The sequence below is a fragment of the Nyctereutes procyonoides genome, unplaced genomic scaffold, assembly GCF_905146905.1.
Source record: "Nyctereutes procyonoides isolate TBG_1078 unplaced genomic scaffold, NYPRO_anot_genome, whole genome shotgun sequence".
NCBI classification, from domain to species: Eukaryota; Metazoa; Chordata; class Mammalia; order Carnivora; family Canidae; genus Nyctereutes; species Nyctereutes procyonoides.
The window spans coordinates 13,202,284-13,218,338 of record NW_026575046.1 but is presented as its reverse complement, the minus strand read 5'-3'; the positions used below and the strand labels follow the sequence as shown (position 1 = coordinate 13,218,338).

At 43.2% G+C, this 16,055-nt stretch overlaps 1 protein-coding gene across 4 annotated transcripts in view; it reads left to right on the top strand.

Moving 5' to 3' along the window:
* Positions 1-5,805: 5,805 nt before the first annotated feature.
* Positions 5,806-16,055, top strand: part of ZFR (zinc finger RNA binding protein) — an 82,576-nt gene continuing 72,326 nt past the window's right edge. For 3 of the 4 annotated variants that reach the window (XR_008664359.1, XM_055325095.1, XM_055325094.1), the window contains exons 1-2: positions 5,806-5,931; positions 6,239-6,338. Coding sequence is in view for 3 of the 4 variants with exons in the window: in XM_055325095.1 (XP_055181070.1) it covers positions 5,895-5,931; positions 6,239-6,338 (137 nt within the window). In the remaining variant the exon portion in view is untranslated. The remainder of the gene's footprint in view (positions 5,932-6,238; positions 6,339-16,055) is intronic. The other variant, XM_055325096.1, reaches the window with a different exon arrangement.

Below are 16,055 nucleotides of genomic sequence, written 5' to 3'. Positions count from 1 at the left end.
TCCACAACAACCATATGAACTAGTGTTATTAGTTCCTGAAGGAACTGGGTCTCAGAGAGGTTATTTTTTATTTTATTTTATTTTTTTAATAGAATTTTTTTAAATTTTTATTTGTTTATGATAGTCACACAGAGAGAGGGAGAGGCAGAGACATAGGCAGAGGGAGAAGCAGGCTCCATGCACCAGGAGCCTGACATGGGACTCGATCCCGGGTCTCCAGGATCACGCCCTGGGCCAAAGGCAGGCACTAAACCGCTGCGCCACCCAGGGATCTCTCAGAGAGGTTATATAACTTGTCCTTGGTCTACACAACTAGTATGTGGTGTAGGATTTGAATCCACAAAACCTAACCCTATAAGAAAACACTATATTATAAACTCTCTTATTGAGATGAAATACCTAATCTTTGCTCTAACCCCCCATTTGCACCAGTAGGTGTCACTGTGTTGATCAAGGATGATGCATTTTATCTCTGTGGATGACCCTAGTGTCTGACCTGGGACCATGGTTCTCAGTTTTCCTTAATTCTTTCAAAGTCCTTCATGCCTCCATCCATTTATCCACCATTCCCATCCTTTGGCCAAAAACTCAAGAACTGCAATTGGATTCGGAAGAATATTCTTACTACAGCACATCTCCCAGACCACAAGGCTACTCCTCCAAGGGAAGGGAGGAGAGAGTAGAGGGGAAGGGAGAGAAGGAGGAAGGAGGGAGAGGACAGGTGGGGATGGAAGAATTTAGAGGGGAAGGCTTCCTGGTCTTTCACTGTCACGCCCACCAGCTGGAGTGCATCCTTCAGTTAAGGTTTTCTTGATTAATATCAGAACTTTCCATTTGAATTATGAACATTGTTCTATCCCAATTGGCCCTTAAGAGCCAGTCTGACAGTGGGTCAGCTCCCTAGCCTGACTCTGTTGTTCTCCACGTGCTGTCTCCTCCCAGCACCACCTGCCTGAGTTGGTAAGGCCCCAGAATGCCTGTAATCTCAGGTTGTCCAAGTCAGGCCCAGAGTTTGGGCCTCATTTCCTGTCCTTTCTTTATTAGCCCCAAATGCAATGCCTGTAATTATCCTGGGAGACCATCACAGGTTCCAAGAGAGTTTCCTGGCCTTCTTGCTCCCTCCCTGGGTTCTCAGGGAAACAACACAGCAGCAGTTTGTCCCTTGCCTCCTCTTGCATGCCTCCCTATGATCCTCTGTGCCCTCTTCCCTAACCTGGTCCTGTCCATTCTATGCCACCGTGGACTGGACCTTCCCCTTCCCCTACCAAAAAAAACCCCATCCTACCCTTTGGCTTATTCTCTGGCGGTGACAAGAATGGGTCACGGTTAGGATAACCGGCCAACACTCACAGTACTTGCAATGAACCCAACATTGATCTAAAGTCTTTAGGAAGCTGTTAAAGCCCTACCAACAATCCCTTGCTGTAGACACCACTGTATCATCTCTATTTACTGAGGAGAAAATGAAGCACAGACAGGTTGTGGCTGAGGTTACAGAGATTTGAAGCCATATGGGTACAGCTTCAGAGACCAAGCCCTCATCCCCCCAAGCCTTACTCTCTTGGTGTATAGAGTAGCTCCTAGGGTATCCTCCCTGGCTGACAGGTTTGTATTCTAACGAGGCCTTTCAGGATACTAGGTCTCCACTCAAACATGTGACTAAAGGTGACTAGATATGTTGGAGTGAGTCTAGGGACAGGCCCTCTCAGGCTAGTTCCACCTTATGGTTAATGGGTCTGCCAATTAACGTTTTCTCATTGCCCTCAGATGCTAAGGCATTGATGATGATGACCCTGAGGCATTACAGGTTCCTGAAACTGCCTTGTGAATCATCAAAGATGAAGCTGTGCCCTGCCTGGTTCATTTATTCAATAAGTACTTACTGGGTGCCTATCACCAGGCACCCAATATTGGCACCCTGCCTTCATTAAGCTGTAGTTTGATGGGAGAAATAATGTTAATCAAACAACCATGCAGTAAGCAGGAGATTGCAGCTGTCACAAAGGCAACTTCAGGAGGGATGCCTGGTGCTCTGAGAGCATAATAAGGGTCTGATGGATCAGGGAGTCAGGAAAGCCTGAGGAGGAATTGACTGAGTGGAGTTTTTTTTTTTTTTTTTTTTTTTTATTTATGATAGTCACACACACACAGAGAGAGAGGCAGAGACACAGGCAGAGGGAGAAGCAGGCTCCACGCACCGGGAGCCCGATGTGGGATTCGATCCCGAGTCTCCAGGATCGCGCCCTGGGCCAAGGGCAGGCGCTAAATCGCTGTGCCACCCAGGGATCCCTGAGTGGAGATCTTGAAGCAGGAGGATTAACTAGTTGAAGAGAAGAAAGAACATTCTGGCTGGGGAGAACACACAAAGCCCTCCTATGGGGGGGGGCGGGGGGAGCATGGTAAATAGGAGGCCAGGGTAACCGGAATAAAGAGGAGAAGGAAGACACTAGAAAAGGCTGGTAGGCCTGACTACACAGGACTCTGGAAGCCCTGTAAAAGTTTTGCTTTATCTTAAGACTGAGGGGAAGCACAGAAGGGTTTGATCAGATTTACATTTTAAACCCCTCACTCTAGGGGATCCCTGGGTGGCTCAGTGGTTTAGCCCCTGCATTCGGCCCAGGGAGTGATCCTGGAGTCCTGGGGAGTCCCACGTCAGGTTCCCTGCATGGAGCCTGCTCTCCCTCTGCTTATGTCTCCTGCTTATGAAGGAAACAGTCAATCAGGGCCTGTGTGTGCGCGCGCGCGCGCGCGCGTGTGTCTCATGAATGAATAAATAATAAATAAATTAATAAATAAATAAATAAACAAACAAACAAATAAATAAATAAATAAATAAATAAATAAACCCCTCACTCTAGCTGAAGTGTGGAGAAGAACTGCTAAGAGTAATTTTTTTCTGTTTCAATGCCAACCATTTCTGGACATGAAGGATGACAGATGTTGTAATTGGTCTCCCACCTTCTGTTTTTGGTCTAGAGGATTGCATATTGCCATGTTGGCTGGACTGGATACATCTGGGACAGAAAGCTTTCTAGGCCAGAGCCACCTACTTTTTGGTTTTGGGTGAGTGAGTTGCACAGTCACTTACTAGAAGGTAGATTTTGAAAAGATTCACAATCATCCTGCCTAATTCTTTTTACATAAATATACTATGCTTGGCATTGTTTTATAAAAATGCTGCCTCATTTAACCCTCACCACAGTCCTGGGAGGGAAATGTTATTATTATTCCTGTCATACAGGTTGAGAAACATTAAATAACGTGTTCAGGTAATTCCACTACCAAATGCCCAGGAAAAGGACCCAAGGCTTCTGGTTTCCAAGTCCATCCCCAAACTCCTTCCTTAAATAAACCCATGCCAATGGCAAGTTGAGCCCTACCTACAGATTCCCTCCTTAAAGAGTACACTGTTGTAAGTAATTTTCACTACTACCACACCTACCCTGAACTCTAGGAAGAGTTACCAAAGAGAAGAGGCACACCTTCCTCTTTCTAGTTACCTGCTTGCTCACTGGGGTGTGCCAGCAGGCCTCTTCCATCCTCTAAAGGCCTGCCAAGCAGCCAACCGTAAAATTGGCCTAAAAATAATCTTTCTAGGCAGGTGATTAACACCTGTTTTTTGTCCTCCAGTTTTATTCAAGTAGCCTAGTAACTAATAGTACAAGTTTATCAAAACAGTTACAGTCGATGCCTTAAAAGCTTTAGTGCTCCATGAAGTTCAAGACAAATTACCTTTAAAATGCAGTTCTAATACCCTACTTAGGAGATATTTTTTCCTAGCAACACACTTGGACTGCAAATAACTTTTGCCTAGAGAAACGTCAGTATTGTCAAAAACAATGACATTGATTTTTCCTCCCAATGTTCTACATTTTCTCTTTTTCAAATGAGTAAGAAGATAAATCAGACAGGTTCTTAGAACTCTTACCTTTGTAGGAGGTGTGGGGGAGCCAGGTTGGCGCAAATGAGAATTGAGGTATTGTTTCTACTGTGGCATAAGAAGGTGGGATAAAGCCCTAAACTTCATGAGTGAGCTCTGATTCACCCCTTGAGTTTCTTTTTAATGCTCATATTAAACATTGAGGAGGGGCACGTGGCTGGCTTGGTTGGAGGAGCATGTGACTCTTGATCTTGGTGTTGAGTTCAAGCCCCACATTGGATGTAGGGATTACTTAAATAAACCTTAAAAAAATGATCTGTTTTTTTTTTTTTTAATAAATAAATAAACATTGAGGAGAGGCCAGTAGCAGAGGGTCTGGGGCATGGGCATGAGGAAGATGAGGAAGAGATGAAATGGAGCACTTAAGCATTGATGGGAGGAGGGAAGGTGGAAGGAAACAGTCAATCAGAAGAAGGACTGTAAGAGAAAAGAGAATGGTTGGAAATGAACTGGGATAGTAAAGAGAAAACAATGAGAAAGAAAGAGGGAAGAGTGGCACCTGGGTGGCTCTGTTGTGATCCCAGGGTCCCCAGATGGAATTACCCATCGGGCTCCCTGCATGGAGCCTGCTTCTCCCTCTGCCTGTGTCTCTGCCTCTCTCTCTCTCTCTCTCTGGGTCTCTCATAAGTAAATAAATAAAATCTTTTAAAACAATTTTTAAAAAGGGAAGAAAGAAATGCTTTCACGGGGGAAAGTATTCTCCTGTCCTTACTATGAAAGATCTGGCTTTCTTACCAGGGACCTTTCTGCAGATCTCCGTCTCCTTATCACTCAACTCCAGCCACCCTAACTTCCTTGCAGCGCCTGAGCACTCCGGCTTTGGGACCTTCCATTTGCTGTCCTTCCTCCAGGTATCTACCGGGCTCTTCCTCTCTCCCTTCCTCTCTCCCTTCAAGGCTCTGCTCAGGTGATTGCTCTACACCCACCCTATATAAAATTAACACCTCCCTCCCCTCTCTGTCTTTGCCGGGCTTCATTCTTAAAGCTGCAATCACCATCAGCTCTACCATTTGGTCAATACCTGTCTGACATCCTCTTCCTTCCTCCCCAGAAGGTAAATTCCCTGAAGGGGACTTCATTTTCTTCACTGATACATCTCCAGGACCTAGCCTGATACTCTGTTGGGGGCTCAAAGGAGTGGGTGCAGGTGGGGGAGACGGTGTTTGGGGGGTGAGCCTCCCGCCCAACAGACTAGCTAGCATTTTTTTTTTAAGATTATTTATTTATTTATCTATGAGATACACAGAGAGAGGCAGAGACACGGGCAGAGGGAGAAGCAGGCTCCATGCCGGGCGCCCGACGCGGGACTCGATCCCGGGACTCCAGGATCAGGCCCTGGGCCAAAGGCAGGCACCAAACCGCTGAGCCACCCAGGGATCCCCTAGCATTGTTTTTCTCTCCTCCCCCGTCTTTCCCTCCCCAACCTTGAGGCTAGGAACGAGAAGGGAGGAGGCCAAGGAGGAAGCATCCACATTAGTCCAGCTCAAACTCTAACGAGAAGCGACCAAGCGAGGACTGCGAGGTAGAGGACATTCATTTGCACACGCAAAAGTGAAAGAGTGACAAGTAAGAAGGGGAGGCTGACACGCGTCACTCCTGGTCGTTCTCCCGGATTCCCCCGCCCCACACCGCAGGGCGAGGCGCTCCTCGCGCGCTCCTCTGTCGCCCCGCCTGCGGCGTCCCTGACGCCCCCACCTTGGAGGAGCGCAAGCCGGCCTTCGCCCGCCGGTCCCCGGGACCCGCCCCGCCCCGCCCCGGCCAAGGCCCGGCACGCGCCCGCCCGAGCCGCGAAGGCGGCCGGGACTACATCTCCCAGGGTGCCGAGCGCGGGGGGGCGCGTGCGCAGTGCGGCGGGAGGCGGGAGGCGGCGGTCTGTTCTCCGCTGAGGAGGAGCGGGGCAGAGGAGGGAGGCAGTGGGTGAGAGTTCAGAGTTCAGCAGCAGCAGCCCGAGCCCATGATTCCCATATGCCCTGTAGTTTCTTTCACCTATGGTGAGTATAATGTGTCCCGCCGAGGTCCCCGCCCGGCCCCTTCCCCGCCCCGGGGCCGCGGGGAGGCGCGGGGGTTGGGGCTGGCTCCGGGGAGGAGGCGGCGGCCGCCACCGGGGCGTGCGAGTGAGTGAGGGAGTGCGCGGCGGGAGGGGGAGGCGGCGCGGCCGCGGGCCCGGCCCGGCCCGGCCCGGCCCGGCGAGGGCGGCTTCTCACGGCGCCTCTCTCTCTCCCTTTCCCTCGCTCGGCGTCTGTGCCCCACCGCGCCTCTCCTCCCGCCATGGGACCCGACTCTCCGTGCCCGCCGCAGTGCCCAGCCGGCTGGGGGAAGATGCCAAAATGGCGACCGGCAACTACTTTGGATTCACCCACAGCGGGGCGGCGGCGGCGGCGGCTGCGGCCCAGTATAGGTAACGGCTCCCCGCCCTCTCCCTCTCCCCCTGCTCGCCCTTCCGCCCGGATCCCGGCCGCACGACGCCCCCGCGCCGGCCCCCGCCCCCGCCCCCGCCCGGCGGCCCCGAGCCCCCGGCCCCACGCAGGCCCGGCCCCGCGCGGCCTCGCCCGCCCCGCGCGGCGCGGCCCGGCCCGGCCTGGCCCGGCCCGCCCGGCCCCGCGGCGGGGAGCGGCCCCCGCTGGGCGCGGGAGCCGGCGAGGCCCGAGGTGTGGGACGTGGAGGCCGCCGCGGCTTTCGGCGGCCCCGCAGCTAAAATGGCCTCCCGCGCGGCCTCGCACCCGGCCGCCACCCCCGCCCGGCCGGCGAGGGAGGGACGGAGGCCGCGGCTCGGATCCCCCCCCCCCAGCCCCCCGGTCTCCGCCCCGCCGGGCCGGCCCCCACCCCCGATCCCCTCCCGCTGGCGGAGCGGAGCGGGTGGGCGAAGGGGAGCGCCGAGGCGCGCTGCCCGCCGGCCCCTACCGCCGGTCCTCGCCCGCTGCTGCGGCCCCCAGAGCCCAGAGAACGTGTCGTTTTTCTCGGGTGCCTTCGCCGCCGCCGCCTCCCGTCCCTCCACTCGGAGCCTGCAGACAAACCGCGGGGGTCGCTACGTCCATGGGCTTCCTTTAGTTTTTCCTCCAGGGAGAGGTGTAAACATACCAACCACCTGTGAATTTGTAGTTGGTGGACCGGAAAAGATGTGCGAAGTTTCTAGTGCAGATAAATGAATCCAGGCCTTGTTCTGACTATTGAGTTTAGGCTGGGGGCGGGGGGGGGATGGAGGGGGGAGTGCGGTAATAATTCCCCTTGGCGGGTCTTTCTCGTGTGGTTTTCCGGGGGTGGGGGGTGCGGAGGTGTGTGCAAGTGAGATTATACTGACTTAACCGTGATGCATCCTATGAAATCTCTACCTTCAGGGGAGCTCTAATTTCTGAAGCTCATTATGCATCTTATCAAAAGAGAAAAAAGATGCTAAGTGTTTTGTTTTTGTTTTGTTTTTTGTGATCGTTGTCCTTTTTGAGTCAGTCTGAGACCTTCAGATTCAGGCCATAAATCTACAGGGTCCCTGAGTACCAAGCTTTTTACAGAGAGATCATATTAGATATCTGTGTGTTAGCTATTTGGTTAAACCCAGGTAATTTTTTCATTTCATTAGCTTCAAGTGTTAGGTTGTGTAATGGAAAGGGAGGGAGGGCATCACTGGGCATCAGAAGACCCGGCTTCCGTGTCTTTTTTGCTCTTGATTGTATGATGTTGTGGCATACTTATTTGGGCTTTCATCACCCTCATCGGTAGAATGAGATATTGGGCTACCTTCTTGGGTAAAAGCTTGTAATTCTAAGAAAGTTGCCATATTTCGTGGACTTCTAAGATGCCATTTGTCACTTTATGTATCATTAAAAAAAAAAAATTGCTGCCAGTATGATACAATGCTTAAGACCATATTGATTTTAAGAGCTGTTAAACTGTATAAATGTGTTATGTTTACAAAATTGGTATTAAATTTTTATAATTATTTTGAACGCATGTGGCATTTTTTACAAATCTGTTTTATCTTGAGACCTACTCCAGGAAAAGGACTGAGATGACAAATAATTGGGGCAAAATCTTGGGGCTTTTCAGACATTAACAAATTCTTTGCTTATAAGTGGTGATAAACAAATAGTGTCAGTTACTTTAATAAAACCTTTTAGAGCTAATGTTTGTGGGGAGAGAAAAAAAAATCAAGCCATTTTCTTTTTCTGGGAAACAAGATAGCTAATCAGCATCTGTGCCATAAATCCTGTGCTACCAAGTACTGTGTGTTCTAGACAAAGCTGTATTTAACCATTAAAAAATGTGACTTGTCTCACACAGTATTTTTTGTTGTTACTATGGGCAGAGTGATAGATTTTGGGAGTATTTACTGAAAATCTAGTGGGTTCTGCAGTCTTGAAGTATTTTTTCTAGTCCAAACCTAAAGATAGATATGGGGCAGGAAATGCCAACTTTTAAAGATACTTAATCATTATTTTGATAAAACAGTTGCATGTATTTTATCCTAGCATAGAAAACTAGTACAGAATTTCTGTGTTTAATTTTTTCTTTGGCTTTGAATCTCATCAAGTTTCTGTAAACTGTAACAACCATCCAAATTACTAAATTGCTTGCTTTGTATACCTCTGAGGGAGGGACTAATCTTTTGACTAATTTATGTATACGTATGTCAGCAAAACTAATTGTTAATATGCTCTGTCCGTGGGTATAGTACATGGAAAGTTGTTTGGTTTCAATGGAAAAAAATCAGGCCCAATAATGCTAATAGTTTGGCTCAAGGAAGATAAGTAGCATTAATTAAAAGAGTATGCAAAAAATGCAGTGATAATGCTTATTTTTCTTGCTGTCTAGAAATCGCTATAATGTAACTTTTAGACAGAAGCCAAGGCTCAGTTTGCAAGTTTTATTGTTGTTGTTTGTTTTAAAGGATGCAAACTTGGAGAAATTTTAAGCATTTACACGTGGATGATGTGAGTGGTTGCTACATGTGTCATTGAATACAGATTACTGAAAGTAACCTAAGTCCACATTGCTTTCTGGTTCTTAGTTTTCTTGGTCATAGCTATATGTAAGGCTATAAATTCTACTTCTAACTGCTAACTTCTAGAAAACCCAAGTTTTTCCATTTGTATAATGCACATTAAATATTTTTGTGATTAGCATTTATTTAGTCTTTGTGCTGCATGTTTCATCAGCTACTGAATATTTTTCTTTTTGTACTTTTTAAGTAAATAAATCTATTATGCCCATTTGCCATTCTTGCAAATGCAATCTTTTCATTTTCTGACTTTTCATGTGCATTTTCTCCTTAGAAATAAATCAAAATATTTAAAGTATTAATTTGTATGTGTTTCTGGTAGAATTAAATTGTAGGGCACAGGACAAAGCAGATCTCAAGTATGATGAAAAAATAGGATGGCTTCGTGGCAGAAAGGGGACTTGGTTGGGTAGGTAACCTACTTTTGTAGAGTTACCTTTTTTGTTTGAGAAGATAGACTTTCAGATAAATCTAATTTTGTAATCTTGGGGAAAAGTATTTCAACAGTTAGGAGGACTTAGGGTAGCAAAGAATGTGGGGAAAGGTAATCCTCAAAGATAATCCAGAAAAAAAGCTTTCTGATAGTTTCAGAAGCTCAAAATCATTTTTTTTTTTAACTCTTTCATTGGCGGTGATACAGAAGTTCTCCTAGGCATTTATCTTAACTTTTAGAGAGGGATTTGTGGCATACACAAATAAATAAATATATATATATATGTATGTATATATATACATATACAAATGTAAAGTAACCCCAACATATTCCACTATTAATAACATTTGAGAGTTTTAAGCAGTTTCCCTTTAAGTGTTCCTTAGAAAAGCCTTGGACATAGCAATTCCTTGTCATCTTTCTATCTAATCAAGCTACTTGTATGTTACCTAGGTAACCTAAATCTTTAGTTTATGCTTAATTAAACTAATTTTCTTTGTCCTCTATATAACTCTTAGTGTGTCATTGAATAACTTCAATAAAGTTAGCCACTTGAAAAAAAACCATTTGGCAACTTTTTAAAAATCTTTTTTTATATCTAGTATTTATTGAATTCGAAGGCTTTAGGGTAGAGATTGTATAAAGATGCAAAATAATTACCCCGTATTGTTAGAGTCTTAGCCTTAAAGTATTGTTAAATGCTACATGTTTAAGTGGATCTTGACTATTTTCTGGACAGTACTTTAAGCATCTAGTACTTTAAGGCTAGTTGAAAAGAAGGCATCTCATCCCATGATTCTTAAGGTATCTTTAGTACCTCCATTCCTAAAGGATAATTATTTCTTCACATCACTAAGGTAACTTGGGTAGGCTGATTAGCTGGTGAGTTTTTCTTTTTTTCCCTTCTCTTCCTTTTTTACTTTATTTTGAGTGTAGTGTTAAGAATGTCTTGAAAGAAGAGTAATACTAGTAAGGTAGAAAAGGAGTAATCACTAACTGAGAAGGTGAAAAACCAGGTGAACAGGTTTTTGAAAACAATCATGGTGATGGAAATTTACTGGCTCTGTGGAAAAAAATTCTGCAACTGCTAATTATATCAGCTCTTTCATTGTTGAATCAGAGATCTTAGAATTCATATTGCATGAATGAGTTTAAGATAATGAAAATTTTCTAAAAGAATTGCAGCTGTTATATTGATATTTCCTGTCTATGTTATTAATAGCCTTAAAAGTAGTATGAGCCAAAATACTCCTGTATAGAGTATTTACGGTGTATGTTTGTGCTTCATAAATGGCTTTACAGTATACTCTAATGAGAAGAACATGAATTTGGAGCTTGTGGGGCTTCGGATTTTAATTCTGGCTCTATCCCATCAGTCACTGGGCCAGATCACTTCATGTTTCTGAGACTGTCCCTTCAGTTAACTTTCCTTCAGGTGAAGATTATATAAACTTTTTGCCCTAGTGCCTCATTTTCAGTAGGCATTTTACCAATGTCAGTTTTCTATAAAGTATAGGTATTTGAGTAATACTCTAAGGATTCTAAAGGAACTTCTTAGTTGATGTCTTCCATACACTTTTATAGCGAGCTTCGTAACCTCAAAGTAGAATGTTTTATTTATTTTTTTTAAAGTAAAATGTTTTAAAAGTAGGTACTTGAATATCAATTGATGGCTCTCAATTTCCATGTCAGTTTAATGGGGAAGGAAGGAAATTTATTTGCAAGCAACAGGAGTATTTTATTTGCAAGCTACAGACAAAAATACAAGAAATAATAAGCATTCAGCAAATTTTCTGGATCTAAGATCAGGCAGAAATTGGTAACATTACTGTTTCAGCAATATTGGGTTAATAAAAATTTCAAATTAAATCTTTTTTTATACAGCTACAAAGCCTTCCACTTAATAGTAGAATAAACTAATGAGATATGCAGAACACTTAAGGAAAAAATACATTAGGATACAAAGGCCATGAAAGACGACATAAGTAAGAAGATGAGCTGGGTTCGTGGAATGAAAAAAATACCGTCAAGTTACCAGTTTTCTCTGAAGTAATCTATATATTTAATGTAATTCCAGTAAAAATCACAAGATTTTGGGGGGTAACAAAGAGATTCTAATGTTGGTAATGAAGGTAGTTTTTGTCCAAAAGTAGTCATAACATATGACAGGGAAGGTCTTGTGTTATCACATACCCAAACTTTATTCAATAGGAGAATGTGGTGGTAATTGGTACAGGGATAGACAAATAGATCACTGGATTAAAATAGAGATTCCCAGAGATAGAATTATGCTTATGAACAGTTGGATTATAATAGCCGTTTAAATAGACCTATTTGTAAAACCAGCCAAATTATTTTTTAGAGGAACTCCGTCAGGTTAAACAAAAGACATACCTTCATCTTGTAAGTGTAATAATTGACAAAGTATGCTAGAATTAGATACATGATTAAAGGGACGCCTGGGTGGCTCAGCGGTTTACCGCCTGCCTTCCTCCCAGGGCATGATCCTGGAGTTCCCGGGTCGAGTCCCACGTTGGGCTCCCTGCATGGAGCCTGCTTCTCCCTCTGCCTGTGTCTCTGCCTGCCTCTCTCTCTCTCTCTCTCTCTCTCTCTCTCTCTCTCTCTCTGTCTCTCATGAATAAATAAATAAAATCTTTAAAAAAATGATTAAAGGTGTGGAATACACCTGTGCTCTGTCATAAATTGTCCTTGGCACTCCTATATCAGAATTAGGGTAACTGTTCAAAGTATAGCATTTCTTAGTGTTGTATGAAAGCTGTGTGCAGTGCAGCTCTTTAATTCATGCTTGTAGAGGACAAATTTGTGAAAGATTACATTGGGCTTTTTTGTTTTAATAGTCTTCTATTAAATAATCTGTAGTCTTCTCGTATATATGTATGTTAAAATACCTTTTTAGGGAGTAACACAAAATATTTAATGAACATCTACGATATGTGCAGTCCCTGCACTTAGGAGTTTGCATTTCTGTGGGATAAGCGTGAGGAGAGACCCAAAAATAACCAACCATGCCATGATAATGATCATACCTGAGTTTTAATGAAATAATGAAATGGGGAATTGGAGGATTCTGACTATGGAGTTTGAGGTATACTTCATGGTCTTTCTTTCTGAAAATTGAGTGTTTTTTTTTTTTAAGCCTTTTTTTTTAAGATTTTATTTGAGAGAGAGGATGAGAGAGCACAAGCAGGGGAGAGCGGGAGAGAAGCAGGCTTCCCACTGAGTAGGGAGCCCATTGATGGGGCTTGATCCCAGAACCCTGGGATCATGACCTGAGCCAAAGGCAGACACTTAACTGAACCACCCAGGCACCCTGAGAGAAGATCATTTTAGGCAAAGGAAATGAATGTGCTGAGCCAGGACAGAAATTTATGATCCTTGACATGATTGAGAGTGGATGGGCTTTGAAATCAGACTATCTGAGCCAAATCCTGGTTCCCTATACTACTTGCTATGTGTCAGTAGGCAAACAGTCTCTGGATACTTAAGTTTCTTCATCTTTAATCTGAAGATAATACTGTACCTTCAAAGGATTAAGGTTTTTAATTTTCTTATGTTGAAATGTAATATATATAAAAAGAACTGCATAGGGATCCCTAGGTGGCTTAGTGGTTTGGCACCTCCCTTCGGCCCAGGACGTGGTCCTGGAGTCCCGGGATTGAGTCCCTCATAGGGCTCCTTGTGTGGAGCCTGCTTTCTCCCTGCCTCTCTCTCCTTGTGTCTCTCATGAATAAATAAATACAATCTTTAAAAAAGGAGGGGGGAATCAGCATTGGTAGTATAAATCTAGGTATCAATTCATATGGTAGTGATCCCCCCCCACCAATTATAGCTGTTGAGTATGGACGAAACCAGAAAAAAGTATAGTGTCTGGCATACGTCATTTAGTAAACATCTTTGAATGAATGAAAGAAAAAAAAATAGAGCCATGGTTGCAAACTTGGGGAACATCTGTGTTTCAGGTAGGGTCAGGTAAGAAATACAGGGTAGGTGGAGAGCTGTGAGATGTAATGTCATAAAAACCACAGCAAGGTAGTAATCAATGTTAGGGCTTTGGAGAGGCTAGATTAAGGACTCGATAGTTAACCAAATTATTGACGTAATTTTAATGGGTGGCCATTCTAGGAAAACGAAAAATCTAATTATTAGGAACTACAGAAAGACTAGCATGAAATTTTGCTTAAAATAAGTTTTGTGGTCTCCAGTAGGGCATGCACAGCATCCCTATAGGGAAAGGCCTTCTCCTCACTTCTCCAGCCTCACTGTGGGGTAGATAGGGTTAACTTCACTCCCTGTGTCATAGATAGATCCTTGCTAGAAACCTGCTTTTCTGCCCACATACCTTGGTACTGGGGGCTCAAAAAAAATTTTTTGTGATCTAATTTAGTATTCAAATAAATTCTTGAGGGCCCTAGAGATCAAAGGGGTTTAACATATTGGGAAGTACTGTTTTTGAAGATCAATTAAATGAAAATAAAATATTAATTCTTGGGGATCCATGGGTGGCTCAGTGCTTTGGCGCCTGCCTTCAGCCTAGAGTGTGATCCTGGAGTCCTGGGATCGAGTCCCACGTCAGGCTCCCTGCTTCTCCCTCTGCCTGTGTCTCTGCCTCTGTGTGTGTGTGTCTCATGAATAAATAAAATCTTTTAAAATATATATATATATTCTTTTTTTATTTCTGGGAAAATACTATAAAATACATTACATTGATATGGTAGCTTTAAATGGGAATGTTTTCGAAAAGAAATTTGAAGAACTCTAATACTTTTGATAGGAAAAACAATACAATAGCCTTTTAAACAATAACCATATAGATGAGCGCAAAGAATGCTATGATTTATGAAGATGACTTTATAGCTTCTCTCACTCTCCCAAGTCCTACCCATCCCAAACCATTTTTTACTATAAACAGACTGCTCTTCATAAAATGTGAATTCAGCTCAGCACTCTTGTGCTTAAAATCTTCATTGGCTATCCATTACTTTCAGAATATCTGGTTATCCTAACTTTAAGAAATTCAGAACCTTATTTTACACATTTATAATTCCTTATTCACATTTATAAAATCAAAAAACTTCTGAAAATATTCCCGGAAAGTTTGTAAAACATTTGACAATAAAAACTGACCTTAAGTGCCTGGAGGCTATTTTTAGTTTTGTTTTGTTTTTCATCTTTAGTGTGGGTATCATATCTTTAGCTGGAAAAATTTTTCTTGAGTTTAGAAAGTTATGGGGCACTTTGGTTTAATTACCTTATGGTATCTATTAGCTTTTATTGTACCCTGTAGTTTGTGAATTTCTTTTTTGAGCAGTTTTATTTACAAAATAGTTAAAAGGATTGACATTTCATAACCTCTTTCTTAGAGGTCTTCCAAAGAAAACCTTATTTTCAAAAGTGTTAATAAAATTCATTTTTTCTCCAGTTACTGTATGGATCCATTGGATCCTTTTTATAAGTCTAAGATTTACCATATGATAATTGGAAAATGGGTTTTATTTTTCCCAGTCTTGAAACATTTTGCTATTTCATTATCTTAGGAATTACGTCCTCTTGTAACTTATTGCCAACTACCCTGAAAAAGACTAATATGATAGAAAAATGGAGGAATGTTGGAATCAGGATGATACAATAGTGAAATAATTGGAAGACATTGCATTGCCCAAATTTTTGCATCTTTGCAAAGATAGTATGAAAGAAAGAAGAGGCACACACTGCCTTTATAGTTAGCTTTTAGCTTTTTCCTGCAACACACTTGATCCCAAGTTGTTCATACTCTGTCCGTGTTGGCAAAAAAGAAAACACAGGAAGATGTTTGACAATTAGTAAGTAACATGAACGCAAAAAACAGCATCACTCTAGACTAATGTAGTGAAACTGATTATATTGTTTTTTAAGATTTTATTTATTTATTCATGAGAGACACAGAGAGAGAGGCAGAGACACAGGCAGAGGGAGAAGCAGGCTCCATGCAGGGAGCCTGATTTGAGACTTAATCCCAGGTCTCCAGGATCACGCCCTGGGCTGAAGGCGGCGATAAACCACTGAACCACTAGCCTGCCTGTGAAATTGATTATAAAAGCAAAATCTCAGACTAAAAATCTTCAGATACAGTATCCTGTGTGAATTTTTTTTTTAACTCAGGAATCAGTGAGTGAAAGATAAAGTTTTTCTAATGATAAAGTAAATATGGTATTTTTATCCAGCCAATAGGAATGACTTTATTATGTAATATTCTGTGACAAGATCTCAAACATCTCAATTTGCTAAAAGTGTACGTAGCAGCATTCTTTCATCTTTTGCGATGTTTGTGCACCAAAATTTACTTCATACAATTCGTTAGTGAACAGATGCTGATGGCATGTATGTATTCAAAGATAATTTGGGAAGAAATCGATGGTATAGAAAGGAAAAGATTGATCATTCCAAATTTATTTATTTTTATTTTTATTTTTTTAAAGATTTATTTATTCATTCATGATAGACGGAGAGAGCTAGAGAGAGAGAGAGAGAGAAGACCCAGGCAGAGGGAGAAGCAGGCTCCATGCAGGGAGCCTGATATGGGACTCTATCCCAGAACTCCAGGACCATGCCCTGAGCCAAAGGCAGATGCTCAACCACTGGGCACCCAGGGATCCCTGTTCAGTTTTTAGAAGAAAGTTAAGTTTCTTCTA